Source organism: Cydia pomonella, chromosome 1 (assembly GCF_033807575.1).
Source record: "Cydia pomonella isolate Wapato2018A chromosome 1, ilCydPomo1, whole genome shotgun sequence".
NCBI lineage: Eukaryota > Metazoa > Arthropoda > Insecta > Lepidoptera > Tortricidae > Cydia > Cydia pomonella.
The window spans coordinates 7,893,919-7,909,282 of record NC_084703.1 but is presented as its reverse complement, the minus strand read 5'-3'; the positions used below and the strand labels follow the sequence as shown (position 1 = coordinate 7,909,282).

The following is a 15,364-nucleotide window of genomic DNA, read 5'->3' as shown; positions in this document are numbered from 1 at the left end:
TGGCAGCTTTTGTATTTCTATATTCTGTTTTATTCCTAACATTCTTTACGTAAGATATTTAATTTCAACAGAAAAGAGCATACCCAAAACATTCTAAAAATTATTCGTATTTGAAGTCAATGACCGTACGCATTTACTATGCATCTTATGTACTTCGTCGTATTATTTATTCATTACGGAATGGAGAGGAGAGTGGGCTGAGTGGATAAATTGAGAGGTTGAGAGTGTTTACTTATATGCTAGTTTATGCACACATGAAAATTCGTTAAAATCTCCTAAACAGATTATATTATTTAATTATATAGAAAATCATGAATAATATTTTTTTCATTATATTCGCCATATAATAATGCATTTAAGTAAGTAAAGTTGCTATATAATTTTCCTCCTTATATATAATTAATCTAATAATTTTTATTTGTTTTACAAGGAGGTAAAGTTATTGTTTAATCTCTCGTGTCGCTAATATTGATAGCCGAGCAAGCGAAGGATTCCAAAATTGAAAAATGGAATCTTGAGCGTTGCAAGGGTTTCAAAGCAAGAGGGTTAACAAATTTTACCACCGAGTGAAACACAACATTTTTACCATACTAACACAAGGAAAATACTAACTGTCTGTCTTTGTGTTTACATCATCTCTACACAAATGTTACAAAATGATTTCGGCTTTCACATTTTTGCATTATTTTGGTGTTTTTGAACATGTTTGTTGAACAAATATAATTAAATATTTTTCTGGCATGTTCCTAACTTTGTCTTGGACTTATAAACTTTATCCAGGCCAGTTTACGAATAATCATTCACAACACGTCAATAATAACCAGATCGTTGTTTAATATCCAGGTGTACGTGGCCGAGGCGGACGGCGTGCCCGAGTACAACGGCACCATCACTCCCGAGAAGCGGCTGGTCGCGGTCAAGTTCCTGTGCCACGACGCGTCCGCTAAGGAGAGGTATATCATGTATGCATAGCTTATAGACCGTTTACTACTCCGCCTTCTCATCTTACAGCTTTAAGGCCCCGTACGTTCGTGTTTTTCTCTCACTTTCACTGAGCGCAAGCATGTGCGAGATGGATGTGGCGTGCTCGGGACCGAGGATATCATGTTTTTGAATTTTAATTTGTCGTAAGTTTCAAAAAAGGAAAGAAGAATCGTCGATTTCCCTCATAAATATAATTGCGCATTTTTAAAAGCAATTTTCATATTTTAGGTATTGTGCGTAAATTGTTACAAATATTAAAAGTGCGTTTAAGACCTATGTTTGTGATTTCTATCGAGAGAAAGTCAATAAATCAGGAGTCGAAAATCCTGAAGCTAGCTAATTAAGTTTTTGGCAATATATTGTTATCTAAAAAATCGGTAAGACTTATAACAAATTCTGCTTTCTGAACCTACGGCACCGTCCGTGGACCGCCAAAAACGTCATCTGATGCGCGCGGCTATATCACAATATCAATTCACGATGATGCGCCGCACGAGAATACAATTTTGGCAACTTAATCCCAAGAATCCGACTAACCAGATAAGGCCTTATGGGTATTGTGGTAAATTTACCCATATCAGTTTTCTGTGCAATGTTCAAAGATGGATGTGAGATTCTAAACAATTTATTACCTATCGGGGTGAAACCAAAGCAAAGAGTTATCAAAAAGTACTAATTTGTAGCAGCAATTCTTCGCTGGCAGCTTCTTTTCTTCTTTTGGAATCTTTCGCTTGCTCGGCTAATAATATTAGCGACACGAGAGGTTAAACAACAACTTTACCTCCTTGTAAAACAAATAACTATTACTAGATTAATTATATAATGAGAAAAATTACGCTTATTATTATTCGGGCAACTAAAATATTAACCAGGAACTTTCATTGGGCATATAATAAAATAATTTGGCCGTGTATTAATATTTTGTGAAAACACTAACAACGTAGTTGAACTTTATAACTCAATAACACGTCAATATTACTTAGACTACATAGATCGGCAAATGGCCTTTGAACCGCTCTCATCCCCACGCTCATTATTCATTTCCCTACATGTACTGCCGTGTGATAACCGACCGCGTCGCCCACAGGGAAGAGTTCGAGCGCGACGTCCGCATCCTCGCCGCGCTATCATCGCCGCACCTGGCCCGGGTGCTGGGCGCCTGTCGCTCGCCGCCACTCGCCGTCGTACTGGAGTACCTGGAGCTGGGCGACCTGTGCGCCCTGCTGAGAGCGGCGCCCCCTCCGCCTATTGCGCTGTTAGACATGGCCACACAGATCGCTGCCGGGATGCAGTATTTGGAATCGCTAAACTTTGTCCACCGCGATTTGGCGGCCAGGTATGATAACTTACAATCTTCGTTCGCCAATTCAATTCATTTATTTGCCTCATAATACGTCTTACAAGATGTTACAGTAATTTGTAGTTATTGTACCAGTATCAGTCAAATTTTCGACATGCAAATATTAAACTATACACATTTTTACATTATACAAATATTACATTACGAGTTATGTCAACATACAATATTACCACGAAACATACTCAGACCGCCATGCATTAAACAAATTTAATGTGTGGTGGTCGATTGCCGCTCGCCTTGTTGCTGGAGTTGGGTGACCTGTGTGTTACAAATATCGTTGCTGGGATGGTATTTAGAGTCGCTCAACTTTGTTCATGAAATCCTCGCTTGTAATGTTACGCCTGAGGTATGAAACACGCTCAAATATGCACGATCGATGTAGTGTTAAGATACTCTCAACTTGTTTACCGTGACTTGGCTGCTAGGTGTAAACTGGCCACCCTTTTGCGATGTTGTTAATACGGTTATAGTGCCCAGTTGAGAGGTCGCTTAATTTACATGGTTGTTCAAAATGCTTCGGGGATTTATCATTTAGTCACGCAATGGTGCACGCTAGTTAAAGTCAAGTCAAGTCAAAATATTCTTTATTCAAATAGGCCTAGCAACAAGCACTTTTAAATCGTCAAATTTTACAAATATCATCTTAAGGTGGTTCGATTTTCATACAAAAAACAATCGCTATTTATTAATTAATTACACAATATTATTACATAAATAGTTGCGCATCTATCTACTTTCGAATATTCATTTGCGCTAAATTAATAGAAAAACTTTGTTTCATACAGAAATCATGCAATAATCAACGTTATATTTTTATAAATTTTACTCATGTGTGTGTGACAAATGTCGTGTACAAATACATTGCGGCGTTGCCACTCCATGCTTCGGACGGCCATCGGCGCGACGTTGCGATGTTTGACGCGTTTTTAGCTGACTCTGTCGACACTGACACTCAGTGTGACCAGGCGTACGATAATTGTCGTACATGTACGATAATTTGGGCCCCGGTATGACATAATGTTCCAAAGAGCATTATCGTACACTAAAGTACTATAATTTCAGCCCTTGGATGATGCCACCTTAAAAGTCTAGTAATTTGAAGCAATATATGACACTTTCTCTCAGAAATAGGCTAAAATTAGTATATTTTGGGTGTTCGGCTCCTTGGTGTAAGTTTAAAGTTTAAAATGTCTCAATTTCCTGTATACCGTTTGAGTCTATCCCAAAAATACACAAACATAAACAGATATTTTTGCGCAATTTAGACGAAATTTGTCTTTTTTTTATTATTAATTGGAAATTTAAGCTTATTTTGCTAGACATTTTTAGGGGCTGCCTTTTTGATTGGCGTACGATATTTTTTTCAACGGTACAATAATATTGACACTAAAGTACGATAATTCTCTTCCGCTCGCCTGGCAACACTGCTGAAACTTGACAGGACCTGGGGGCCTACCGCAAAAACCTAAATTCACAAATTGCGGGGATCTTTCTCTTTTACTCTCACTAAGACGTAATTAGAGTGACAGAGAAAAATGCCCGAAATTGACGAATTTCGATTTTCCCGGTAGCCGCCCTGGTGCTTGACGTACTTGATAGAAAACAACGCTGCCGCATGTTCTGAATTGTGATTTTATGTGTTTTTGGATTGAAAATGATAGCGACGTCTAAATCAAGTTACAAAAATCATCGATATTCTGGTCCGCGAAAAACCAGGAAAAGTGTAACTGTAATTGGAGTCTACAAAAATGACCAATTCATAGAAAATATGACCTAGAAACTAGTTCATTTTTATAAAACTCTATTTGCCCGAGATTGTACTTAGGCGAATACCTAAGGGAGCTAAGTGTATTGATCTTGAATAATTAGTTGGCTAATATATGACTCCAACATGATATGGACATTTACATCATAACTATTATACCTAGTTGGTTACTAAGTTCTGTTACTCGATTTCTTTCTTTCTTCCTAGCGTTGTCCCAGCATATTGCCACGGCTCAGAGGAGCCTGGGGTCCGCTTTGACAACTAATCCCAAGATTTGGCGTAGGCACTAGTTTTTACGAAAGCCACTGCCATCTGACCTTCCAACCCAGAGGGTAAAACTAAGCCTTGTTGGGATTAGTCCAGTTTCCTCACGATGTTTTCCTTCACCGAAAAGCGACTGGTAAATATCAAATGATATCTGTTCTGAAGTTCTGTTACTCGATTTGCAACCTCTTTATTCCCGTTAAAACAAATGCTACCGAAAAAATAAAAAATGGCATAATGTGGTGGATTTGTGAGCTATAATTATATACCACACATAACGCTTATCTCGTCGTATCTATAATGAATTGGGGCCTAAAAGAGAATCGTATTCCAATTTTTTGAAACGCTTGTATTACTTTCTATATTAACTAAAAGTTGCCTTAAAATTCAGCTTTTATACTAAAAACGGCTTTAAATATGTTAAATTAACAAAATATATTTTGACAGATGCTTTCGCGCCCAAAACGCTCTTTGAAAATTGTGTGACGTCACAGTTTATGGTTTGACACATAACTACATACACACGTAGAAGATACGAACTGTCAACTGATATTTGTCATTTGTTGTTAATCGCCTAACTGTCAACAGTGTCAATCCGAGAGTTGTGACGTCATCAGAATCTTCAATGACGTTTCGAGTTTGGTCACGTGACGTGTGCCAAAAGATATTTTAAATTCAATATTTACAAAAATATGGTCATTACAGGTCCCCTAAAAGTAGTTTAACGTGTTCTTATAATCCAAAAGAATTTATTGGGATACAATTATGCCCTAAGATTTGTAGATGGAAACAACCCTATTGCGTTGCACAAATGTGGGCACCCGCCAAACATGATTTTGGGTGTGTCATACTCAGGGCTAACACAGATTCATTTCTGTGAAAAAGGTGTGAAAACCGGAAACTGGAAACCGTTCTCGAACCAATAGTGAAGCCCTTAAGCCACACCCTATTTTAAAACCAGCCATGGATCTTTGAACAAGACTCAGCTCCTGCACATAAGGCAAAAACAACTCAAGCCTGGTTTCGAAGGAACAAAATTGACTTTATTGCCCACGAAGACTGGCCGTCCTCCAGCCCGGACCTTAACCCCCTGGATTATGCCATATAGCAGGTTATTGAGGAGAAAGCCTGTGCTAAACCCCACACAAATCTTAACTCCCTCAAGCGGGCCATAGTTAAGACAGTGACGGAATTAGACATGACAATCGTGCGTGCCGCTATTGATGACTGGCCTCGTCGTTTGAGGGCCTGTGTCAAAGCCAGAGGCGATTTTGAATGATATTGTCATATGTGATTCCTGATTTTGTGTACTTCATTTTACTTATTATTTTATAATATATACTTTATTAAACTTTCGTTGGTATATTTTATGTAGATAAAGATTATTGCAGTAACAGAATTTAATAACCAACTAGGTAGAAAACAATGCAATACATAAACACATAAATTGGATATGATGTGATCCGTTGAATGAAATTGACAATAAATAAAATAAATAAATAATTTTCTATCCCTAGGCATTGTGTGAAACTTCTAGTTGTGTCAAAATATCGGGAAATCAATAATATAAACAAACATGGTAAATATCTCATTTCTTTTTATAATGGTTATAAATAGAAGGCCATGCAATTTTGTAACTCACTGTAATTTAATTAAATGATAAATTAAATGTATCGTAAAAAAAGGTTTTAATTCTACTGTAAAATAGTACCTACTTTTTTAAAGGCTGGGCAGTAAGGGAAAACAGCGTTTCTTTTTGAAAAAAATACTGGAAAATCTGACTTACAAATTTGGACTTTCTTAGGTTCATTCTACTTAGAATCTTCTCCACCCTAGCATTAAAAAAAGATATCCTAAAATATCCATACCATTACGTCACATTTTAGTGTGAAAGAAATTTCAGTGTAAAACTAAAATTTCAATACAAATTTTCGGGTTTTTATAGCACGAGGATTGATTATGCTAGTGATTCTGAGTTGGAAGAACCCAAAAATATCATGATGTGTGAGAATCAGATTTTTAATATTTTTATGGAAAAACGCTCATATTTCTCATAAAATAATTTATTAATAATAGGTACTTGATAATACTGATAACAAAAAAAAAATTAATGAGTCTCGAACCCACATCCTCTTGCATGTATTTCCACGTACATACCGCAACGCTATTGAAGCCTACTCACGCTGTGCCAAATTGTCTACTACAAGGATCCCAGTACGACTGTTTGAATGTGTGAGTGATAGTTAGAAATAGAGTCAAGAAACATTCTGTCGACATTAAGGGGTAGTTTTTGTACAATGAAGTGTTCAATGTTTATTTTAATAGTTAAATATTTATTTAAAGAGTGCGCTAAACATAATTTACAGTATAGAAATACCAAAGACTACTCCACAAAAAAATTAAAACTCAAAATTTGCAATTGTGGCGCCATCTAGTGAGGTTTAAGCTTTGGGTAACCTAGTCGAACCACCTTAATCTAAATATCAGAGCAATTTATTGATGCAGTTATTATTGTTCTAAAAATAACATTGAACTATTATAGATATGGTAAACTTAATAATAAGAATTTCACAAAAGGATCGTCAAACATCACCGCTGAGATGAAATTTAGGGAGATATTTTGAGGCCCGGGAAAGGACAGCGGATAGTTTTTATCAATCATCATCATTCAAACGAAGTCGCGGGCAGAAACTAGTGACATAAACGAAATTTCAGAGTCAGGGTGTTCCGAATCATATCGCAGCGAAAACACAACGCTTGAACAGCTATTAGGATGTATGAAATGTGTTGTCTACCGTAACTAATCAACCCATTGTTTGTTTAGGAACATCCTGGTCGGCAAAGGGTACCAAGTCAAGATCAGCGATTTTGGCACCGACAACGAGGCTTACGCCTGCGACTATTACAAGGTAAGTCAATATCATTACAAAAGGCGCAACATGTTTGTTTTTGTCGTTATTCGTTTTTTTTTAAACCTAATAGGGAGCGTGCATGAACTGTAGGAGGCAGCACAGGAGCCGTCAGATTTTTGGCGCGAGGCGTAAATGTGATGTTTATTGTTCCGATGTAGCCCACAAGATGGCAGAGCCTAACATGCACATTTACACGTCACGTGTTTTCTTGTGCATAGTAGGTTCTGCCATCTTGTGGGCTACATTGGAACAATAAATATCACATTTACGCCTCGCGCCAAAAATCTGACGGCTCCTGTGCTGCCTCCTACAGTTCATGCACGCTCCCTATAATCTGAAAGTTTAAAAACTGGAACTCTCGTTTAAGAAGGTTAAGATTATTTTTTTTTCAATTTATCTCCGCAACTAGATTAGAATTTCATAAAATACTGATTTAACAAAGAAAAATTAAAAATTTCAAGTAACTTAATACTAAAGTTTAGTCGGGGCTGTTCTAAAATGGGTGCTGGAGCATAATTATAAACCCATTTTTCAATGCAGGTGGACGGTCGCATCCCCCTACCGTTGCGCTGGGCGGCGTGGGAGTCCGTCTTGCTCGGAAAGTACACGACCAAGAGCGACGTGTGGGCGTTTGCGGTCACCCTCCACGAGATCTTCACCCTCTGCCGCCGCCGGCCCTACGAGCATCTCACCGAGAACGAGGTTAGTGTTTTTTAATACTACGCCGGTGGCAAACATGCATACGGCCCGCCTGATGGGAAGCAGTCTCCGTAGCCTATGTACGTCTGTGACTCCAGAGGAAAGGAGGAGGATCTACATATATGTATATCATAAACCTTCTATGATGCCTTAAAATCCGTAAATAATGGCCAACATTAAGATAAACTGTTTTGTAACAGGATATTTTTTATGTGTGAACTGTGAAAACGTTGTAATAACTTCATTACTACATCTCGTCCTCCAGGTCCTCGAGAACCTCTCGCACCTGCAACTTGGCGACGGTCTGTTCGAGGTGCTGGCGCGGCCGGCGGGCTGCCCGCGCGACCTGTACGACCTGATGCGCGCGTGCTGGCGCCGCGACGAGCTGGCGCGGCCCTCCTTCGCCGACCTGCACCTGCTGCTGCAGCGCACGGCCGCGTGATACATGTGTTAAAGGCCTGAGCTTGCACCGTCTGCCGATAAGTCCGTTTTTACACATTCGCCCCTCAATTAATCCCTTGAGCCCCGCGGACGCGATATTGGGTCAGCGATGACAATCAAAATTCAATTGTACCTAAAAATACAAACGAACCCCCTTATTCATAAACATTTACTACGTATTGGTATGATGGAAAGGGACAAACGATGATTAGCGGCTTCGTAACTTTAGTAGACGTTTATGAATAAGGGGGTAAGTCTATATGAATAGGTTGAGGAAATTTTATACAGTGCGCTATAGAGTTCTTCACTTCATAAATAATAAATTATTCTTATTTTTTAACGATGGTATCGCCTTGAGCTTAGTTTTGATGCCTATATCCTTATTCTCTCCTATATCGTTTTTGAGTAGAAAATTTAAATTCCTAGGACTCAAGAGATTAATACACAGATAAATAGACATTTTGATAAAAACTGACTTCGAGGTATGATCCTGCGCAACGGCCTTAGTGCAAACGCTGTACGTGAGCGAGCCCTTTCAGGGAACTCGGAGGCCTGTTCATAATGAAACTGTAACGCTACACATTGTGGCATTGAAGGTCGACTCCCACCGATCCGGCGATTATTCGGAGAAATTAATTATTATTGATGGTCGAAAATAGATATACCCTAAGAAAATATCATGCCTCCAAATTTGACAGCTGTAGAATATATCACTGTTCTGTCAAATTGAAGACACGATTTTTTCATAGACTATATCGCTTCTACTATCAATGATTCTTTGATTCGGAGTAATGCTGTAACACTGATGCTTTTCAACATATCGCGGTCTGTTCGAGCAGTGTGAAATTTAGGGCGACCATACACTAGCGTCTTTTGAGCGTCAGCGTCTAGTCAGCACTATGGAAAATGGCGTCGATGCGTTGTTGCGTCGAGTAGCAGCCACAGAGTTAACTAGACGCCGACACTCGGGAGACGCTAATGTGGGGTGGCTCTAAGGATCTAGAGCTCATTTGGATGGTGTAAGGCCTCGCATGTGAGTTTCATTATATTACGATGTTTAACCGCTGAATCGGATGTAACCTTTATAGTCCGCGAGGTAATTAAACTCGTATGCAAGTCCGCGCGCCGTCTAAATTAGCCCTTACTTGTATTAGCACCGAAAGACTACCTACGTCAACTTTCATAGTGGAACAACTAAATAACATATCTTGCACAAGGCTCAATGGCTATTCGAAATTGAACTTAAACTCACATAGTTCGAAGTGTACCAAGTTTATATGACAGCTATTATATTATCATGTTGGCATTAGGATGCAAGTACCTAGTCGCAGAGACAGCGAAAGAAGTAGCTACATGGACGGAGAACTCGAAAAGACTAAACTATCACTTCTTGGTGTTTTGAATTGATTCTTTCGCCTTATAGATTCTGAGGGCCTACCGCGAAAAACGAACTTTCGTTATCTACTTCTCTTCCGTCTTCGTGCGATAGAGAGGTTTTGGGTAGGCCCTCTGTTGTCGGATTTTTGACTGGTAGAAATAGCGCATAGATCCATCTTGAGGCCATTAAATTACGATATCAAATAGTGCAAGTTGACTTGTTTTGTATAAGTTTTGTACTTAACTTTGCATCCACCATAATGCTTATAAAGAGTTACTTAAGACTGGACCCTAATATGACTTATTGTAAATAATTCTGAAGCATAATATTTGACAAATATACACCGTGTTGAACGGTAAGGTTGTGTCAACTAGTTCATATGAATTGTCACTTTGATAGATATGAATTAAGTTGAATATATATCTCGAATATCAAATAAGAACTTGGTACTTTGCTAATGAATTTCTGACTTCTTGGTCGTAGCGAGTACATATTCACTTGCGATTGTAAGGATTCTTAAACGTTGGCTTTGACTCAGGTCTCACTCTACCGGTTCGTCAAGCTTTTGGATCTCTTTCTTATTTTCAAACGAATTCAGATAAAATTTTCATTATTATAAAAGGATTGTATTGTGAGTAACAAATTTCACGACAGGAGAAAAAATAGTCCATATTCTCTCGTAGAGCAAAATATGATATAAGTAGGTACGTTCAAATGCTCGGCATATTTATTAATATTAGCTTGAGTATTTACAGACGTCCTGCAAATTAGAACGACTAAAATTTTACTCTTTGATTTAAATGACATTTAGGGCGTGTTTCACAATGTTCAAGTAAAGTCCTGAATAAACTACTTGCCACTTATCTGACGAATAAAGTCATCGTTGGCGTTTCACAATCTTCAAATAAGCTTAACTGGTAGATGAAGTACCAAGTTTTGCAGGATGTTTTATCTGGCAGTTAATTTATTTTTTAATTAGCTATCCAATACTTTACTTGGACATTGTAAAACAGGCCCTTAGTGATTGAACAGTGGGTTTAATGTGGCTGCCGTTACCATACGTCCTGTCATACCATCGAGGGCACGACTTAAGGGCTCAAGTGGATATGCGCCCGCTAACTTCATGTAACGTTTCTCCAGCACGGGCGGTGCTACGGCGATACGTATTCATTGAGGATCGTATCAATTTCGCTTTTGTAAGACGTTCAGGCGAACTGTGTATAGAATCTATGAAATTGTACCTTAAGCGATACTGCAAAAATCTTATGATAACACTGCCTAAGAATATCCCTATAATGTGAATCATGACTACAAATTGTATTTATGTATCCATTCGCGCACGCTACAAGATCTCTTTTAAAAATGTATTGTTTTATGTAAATCGGACCTCACAGCAAGCATTATACACATTCTAGTCAAGTAAGCAAACTGTTAGTATTATTTTTATACAAACCTTTTTTTATCACATTGTTTCGTGACGGTCCATTTTACTTTTTTTACACAAGTTTTATGAAATCATCATAATTGTTATTACACCACAAATAGGTAAATGAGTTTTGATTTAATAAATATATGTTAGCATATTGAAGTGACGCTGTTTACGTTATCCTGTGCAGCTATTTTTTGACCACATTCAATCTATGTAATATACCTACAATATGGAGATTCACTTCAGTACGTTATTATTCTATCAATTTGTATCGTGTTCGCATAAATACGCATAGACAATATAGGTATAGAAGCATTCATATGAAACGGTGTCGACGCTACTCTAGTACTACCCTTTCACAAGTGAGCTACGTATAATAGACGCATAATCCCGATCTTCCTACACTTCCTGAGCTGTTGTCGTTTTAAACGTAACGTCTCCTCTATACGATTGTTTATCTTTGAGAAGTAATGTAAACTTATTTTATATACAATAAAATAAATTCAAATGAAATGCAATCAAGCTGGTACAGATTGTATAGAATTTCGACGCAAAGAGTATTTGTTTGTGTTGCTTGAGTGATGAGCCTATGTTGTATTGGCAAATCGAATAATAACGGTCTAAATATTTTTAAATGGTTATCGGCCTAAAATCCTGCTAGTGAGCAGTGGCGAAAGTATTGTTTTGTCATAATGTTCTTTTTAATATTGGAAGTTGCTCACTATTCATTATTGTTCACATTTCCATTTGTGTTTACTGCACAGAGTCCTTTGTAGTTCTTATACTTTGACCAAACCCAAAACCAAAGCTTAGGCAAGTTTAGCCGCCGTCGATCGTATAGAGGACCCGTTACATATAAAGTTACCAATTCTTATAGTCATTTATTTTCATATAACTTATATCAACGTAAAATGATACAACGTAATATTAGCTAGTAAGTCATAGATCTGATTCGATAGAATGAAATATTAGATTTAATATTAGTCGAAAGTCTATTTTCCGTAGTTTGCTTCGTCGAAGGCAGTTTTAGTGACAATATGAGGATAGGTATCAGTGCGAGGTAGAATTCTATTTATGGTAAAAGATTTTGTTAACGGGCGGATCTGGAGATCTTTTTTATGATGTGTTACTGTGCCTACGCCGGGATCATTCGTTTTCGAATGCGGAATTCGTGTTTGTGAACGATTGATCGATACAATACGTGATCAGGTGTAGAAACGCTTCAAGCTATTGTGAGGGTTATTTAATTTAAGACTGTTGCAAGTTTAGTCTCCTGATCCGTCTAATTTCGTTCGGATGCGCGGCCGGCGCCGGGAATACTTCGAAATTATACATCGAGTCACTTTTCACTAGTAAACAGCAAACGGCACTACTTTTTTTGCGTTTAGAAAAGTATTCGCGGCGCTTACGGCCATCCGAACGCGGGCTCAATATTATTATGCTGTGTCCACACTGGCTAGTGTAAAATCAAGGCCATAAAACGTGTACACTTTTGTATAATAAGTAACATACATATTTATGACCTTTATTATAGTACGGCGTGCCTCAATGCCTATAATAATAATGTAACTATCTCTTCGTACATAAAAAAATAACTATACAAAAAATAAATGTTCAAGAAATGGACGAGTAATAACTGTGTAACTTAGGTATATTATGTGTTTCAATAATTAATGTTTATGACGACCTACGTGCGGTCAAGGAATTTAATGTCAGATTTCGAACCTTGTCACAGTGACAATAGTATAAGGTCACTAGCGAATTTCATAGGGAGCGTGCATGAACTGTAGGAGGCAGCACAGGAGCCGTCAGAATTTTGGCGCGAGGCGTAAATGTGATGTTTATTGTGCCTATGTAGCTCACAAGATGGCAGAACCTACTATGCACAAGAAAACAGGTGACGTGTAAATGTACATGTTTATGGTACCGTTTCAGGCCACAAGATGGCAAACCCTCCAACGCGCACGGTCCCTATACTGATTGTCGCTGCGACAAGGTGCGAAATGGTACAGAAATATTTTTTTTTGTATACCATTGTGGCACGCCAATTTGCACGACTACACCGGTGTGGACAAGCGTTTAGTGTTAACTGTTATTTTCGCTATTTATCGACAAGGCTTCACTGGGCCCTAGCACTTAGGCGTAAGACTTTAGTTGGCAAGTAGTGAGCGACACAAGTACTTATCGTACACTAAAGGAACCAATGTCTTATAGGGTTAGGCTAATCGAATACATAGAGGTCTAATTATATTTAAGTAAGTAGAGCTACGGATTAAGGCGTTTTGTTTGGCGGCTTACCGGACGCACCCCGCCTACCCGGAAATAAAACTAACAAGCTACAGTCGACTACACTCAAGAGCAATAAAAGCAGGTCGCTTTGTTTTCCGCATTAAGTGGCCTGTTTTCGTCGTTTTTGAGTTTTGGTTGGATTCTGGGCTAAAGTACTTTGAATATTTTTCAAGTGACAATAATGTGAAATTCCTCTTGGTTTTCATACAGCTCAGAATACAGATTGGTCGGCCGGAAATTGATTCAGGAATATCTGAAAACACTTAAACCGGTTTAAAAAAAAAGTCTTTATCTTATAATATCACATGTTTCAGTAGGTATTGTTATTTATTTACGAGAATCTGGAGCCCATTTCTCGAACGGTGTCTAATATTAGGTATTAGTGTGTTGCCGTGGTAACCCATACGACTTGACAGGGGCCTATTTCTCGAACGGTATTAGACTAATATTACCACGAACTGTCAAGTCGTATGAGTTACCATGGCAACGCACTAATAATATTAGACTAGGTGTTAGTCTAATATTATTAGTCCACGAACTGTTAAGTCGTATGGGTTACCATGGCAACACACTAAAATAATGTTAGTCTAATACTGTTCGAGAAATGGGCCCCTGGCAGTAAAGATCGTGTTGATCCGGGTGGACAGGACGCGGCGCGGCCGCCCGCCGTGCGGCGACTAGTGACGTAATGCTAGGCACTAATAATAATGTACAATAAAACACCCTCTCTGCCTTAGTGATGCTATTCTTACCCCTAATGCTACGACGATATCACGTTAGAACGAAATTTATAATGTATCTTGTAAATACGAATTCTTATAGCTGATGTAAATTATTGAGCACTATGGAAAACTTTAATTCCTAACAATGGTCCAAACTTCACTCGCTTTTTTATTTGTACTATACGATTATACAATTTCTATATAGATAAATGAAATAATGAAACTAGACTAGATACATCTTATGCTTTAATTTTTATTTTATAGTTGTAAAACATGTATTTGTCGGAATGCTTAATTTTCATAATCAAAGTTTTATGAAAAAAAGGTTGATACCAAATGCAGTATTTTTATTTTATACTCTACATCTTTGTACCCAAATAAAAGCAATAATCTATAAACCAGTTTATTTATTGCACTTCCAAACTTTTAACCTTTTTAACCCTTTTCCAGGCTTAGTACGATTTATCGACCACATACGCGCCATTAGAATTTCAACTTTAGCATTCCGATTTAAGGTTCAAATTAGATTACACTTTCAGGAAATGTTACTTGTCTTCAAATGAATCATCAAAGCTGGATTAATTGGAATATATTTGGATTTTTTGGGAAAATCTTGTAGATTGGTGCGGCCTGGAAAAGGGTTAAAGTCGAGTGCATTACCTCCGAGCTCAGATTGACTGACATTCAGGGAAACGAAATGGCATAGTTAGTTTTTATAAATGTTCTAATATAAAAAAAGTAAAGTGTGTAAAGTTTCCTATACAAAGTAACAATAATTAATAATTGATAACTATGTAGGTACAGTCACCGACTTTAATTGTTGAGCCATTAGGTTAGTTTTGAACGGCGATCCTCACAGAACCGAACTGCTATCAGAAAAGTGGGTTAGGTTAGAACTGCGACCCTTACCGAAACGAAATGTTACTACAGAAGTGGGTTAGGTTAGAACTGCGACCCTTACCGAAACGAAATTTTACTACAGAAGTGGGTTAGGTTAGAACTGCGACCCTTACAGAAACGGAATGCTATTAAGAAAAGTGGGGTAGGTTAGAAATGCGACCCTTACAGAAACGAAATGCTACTAGAAAAAGGTAACGGTAATTAATTTAACACGATAACGA

General features: G+C 37.9%; 1 protein-coding gene across 4 annotated transcripts in view; it reads left to right on the top strand.

The window, feature by feature from the left end:
- The window catches only part of LOC133527027 (discoidin domain-containing receptor tyrosine kinase B-like), a 103,800-nt gene extending 89,159 nt beyond the window's left edge, over positions 1–14,641 (top strand). For 3 of the 4 annotated variants that reach the window (XM_061863943.1, XM_061864061.1, XM_061864008.1), the window contains exons 11-15: positions 844–962; positions 2,072–2,320; positions 7,198–7,282; positions 7,826–7,987; positions 8,250–14,641. In XM_061863943.1, coding sequence (XP_061719927.1) covers positions 844–962; positions 2,072–2,320; positions 7,198–7,282; positions 7,826–7,987; positions 8,250–8,426 — 792 coding nt within the window. In that variant the 3' untranslated portion in view covers positions 8,427–14,641. The remainder of the gene's footprint in view (positions 1–843; positions 963–2,071; positions 2,321–7,197; positions 7,283–7,825; positions 7,988–8,249) is intronic. The other variant, XM_061864131.1, reaches the window with a different exon arrangement.
- Positions 14,642–15,364: the final 723 nt, after the last annotated feature.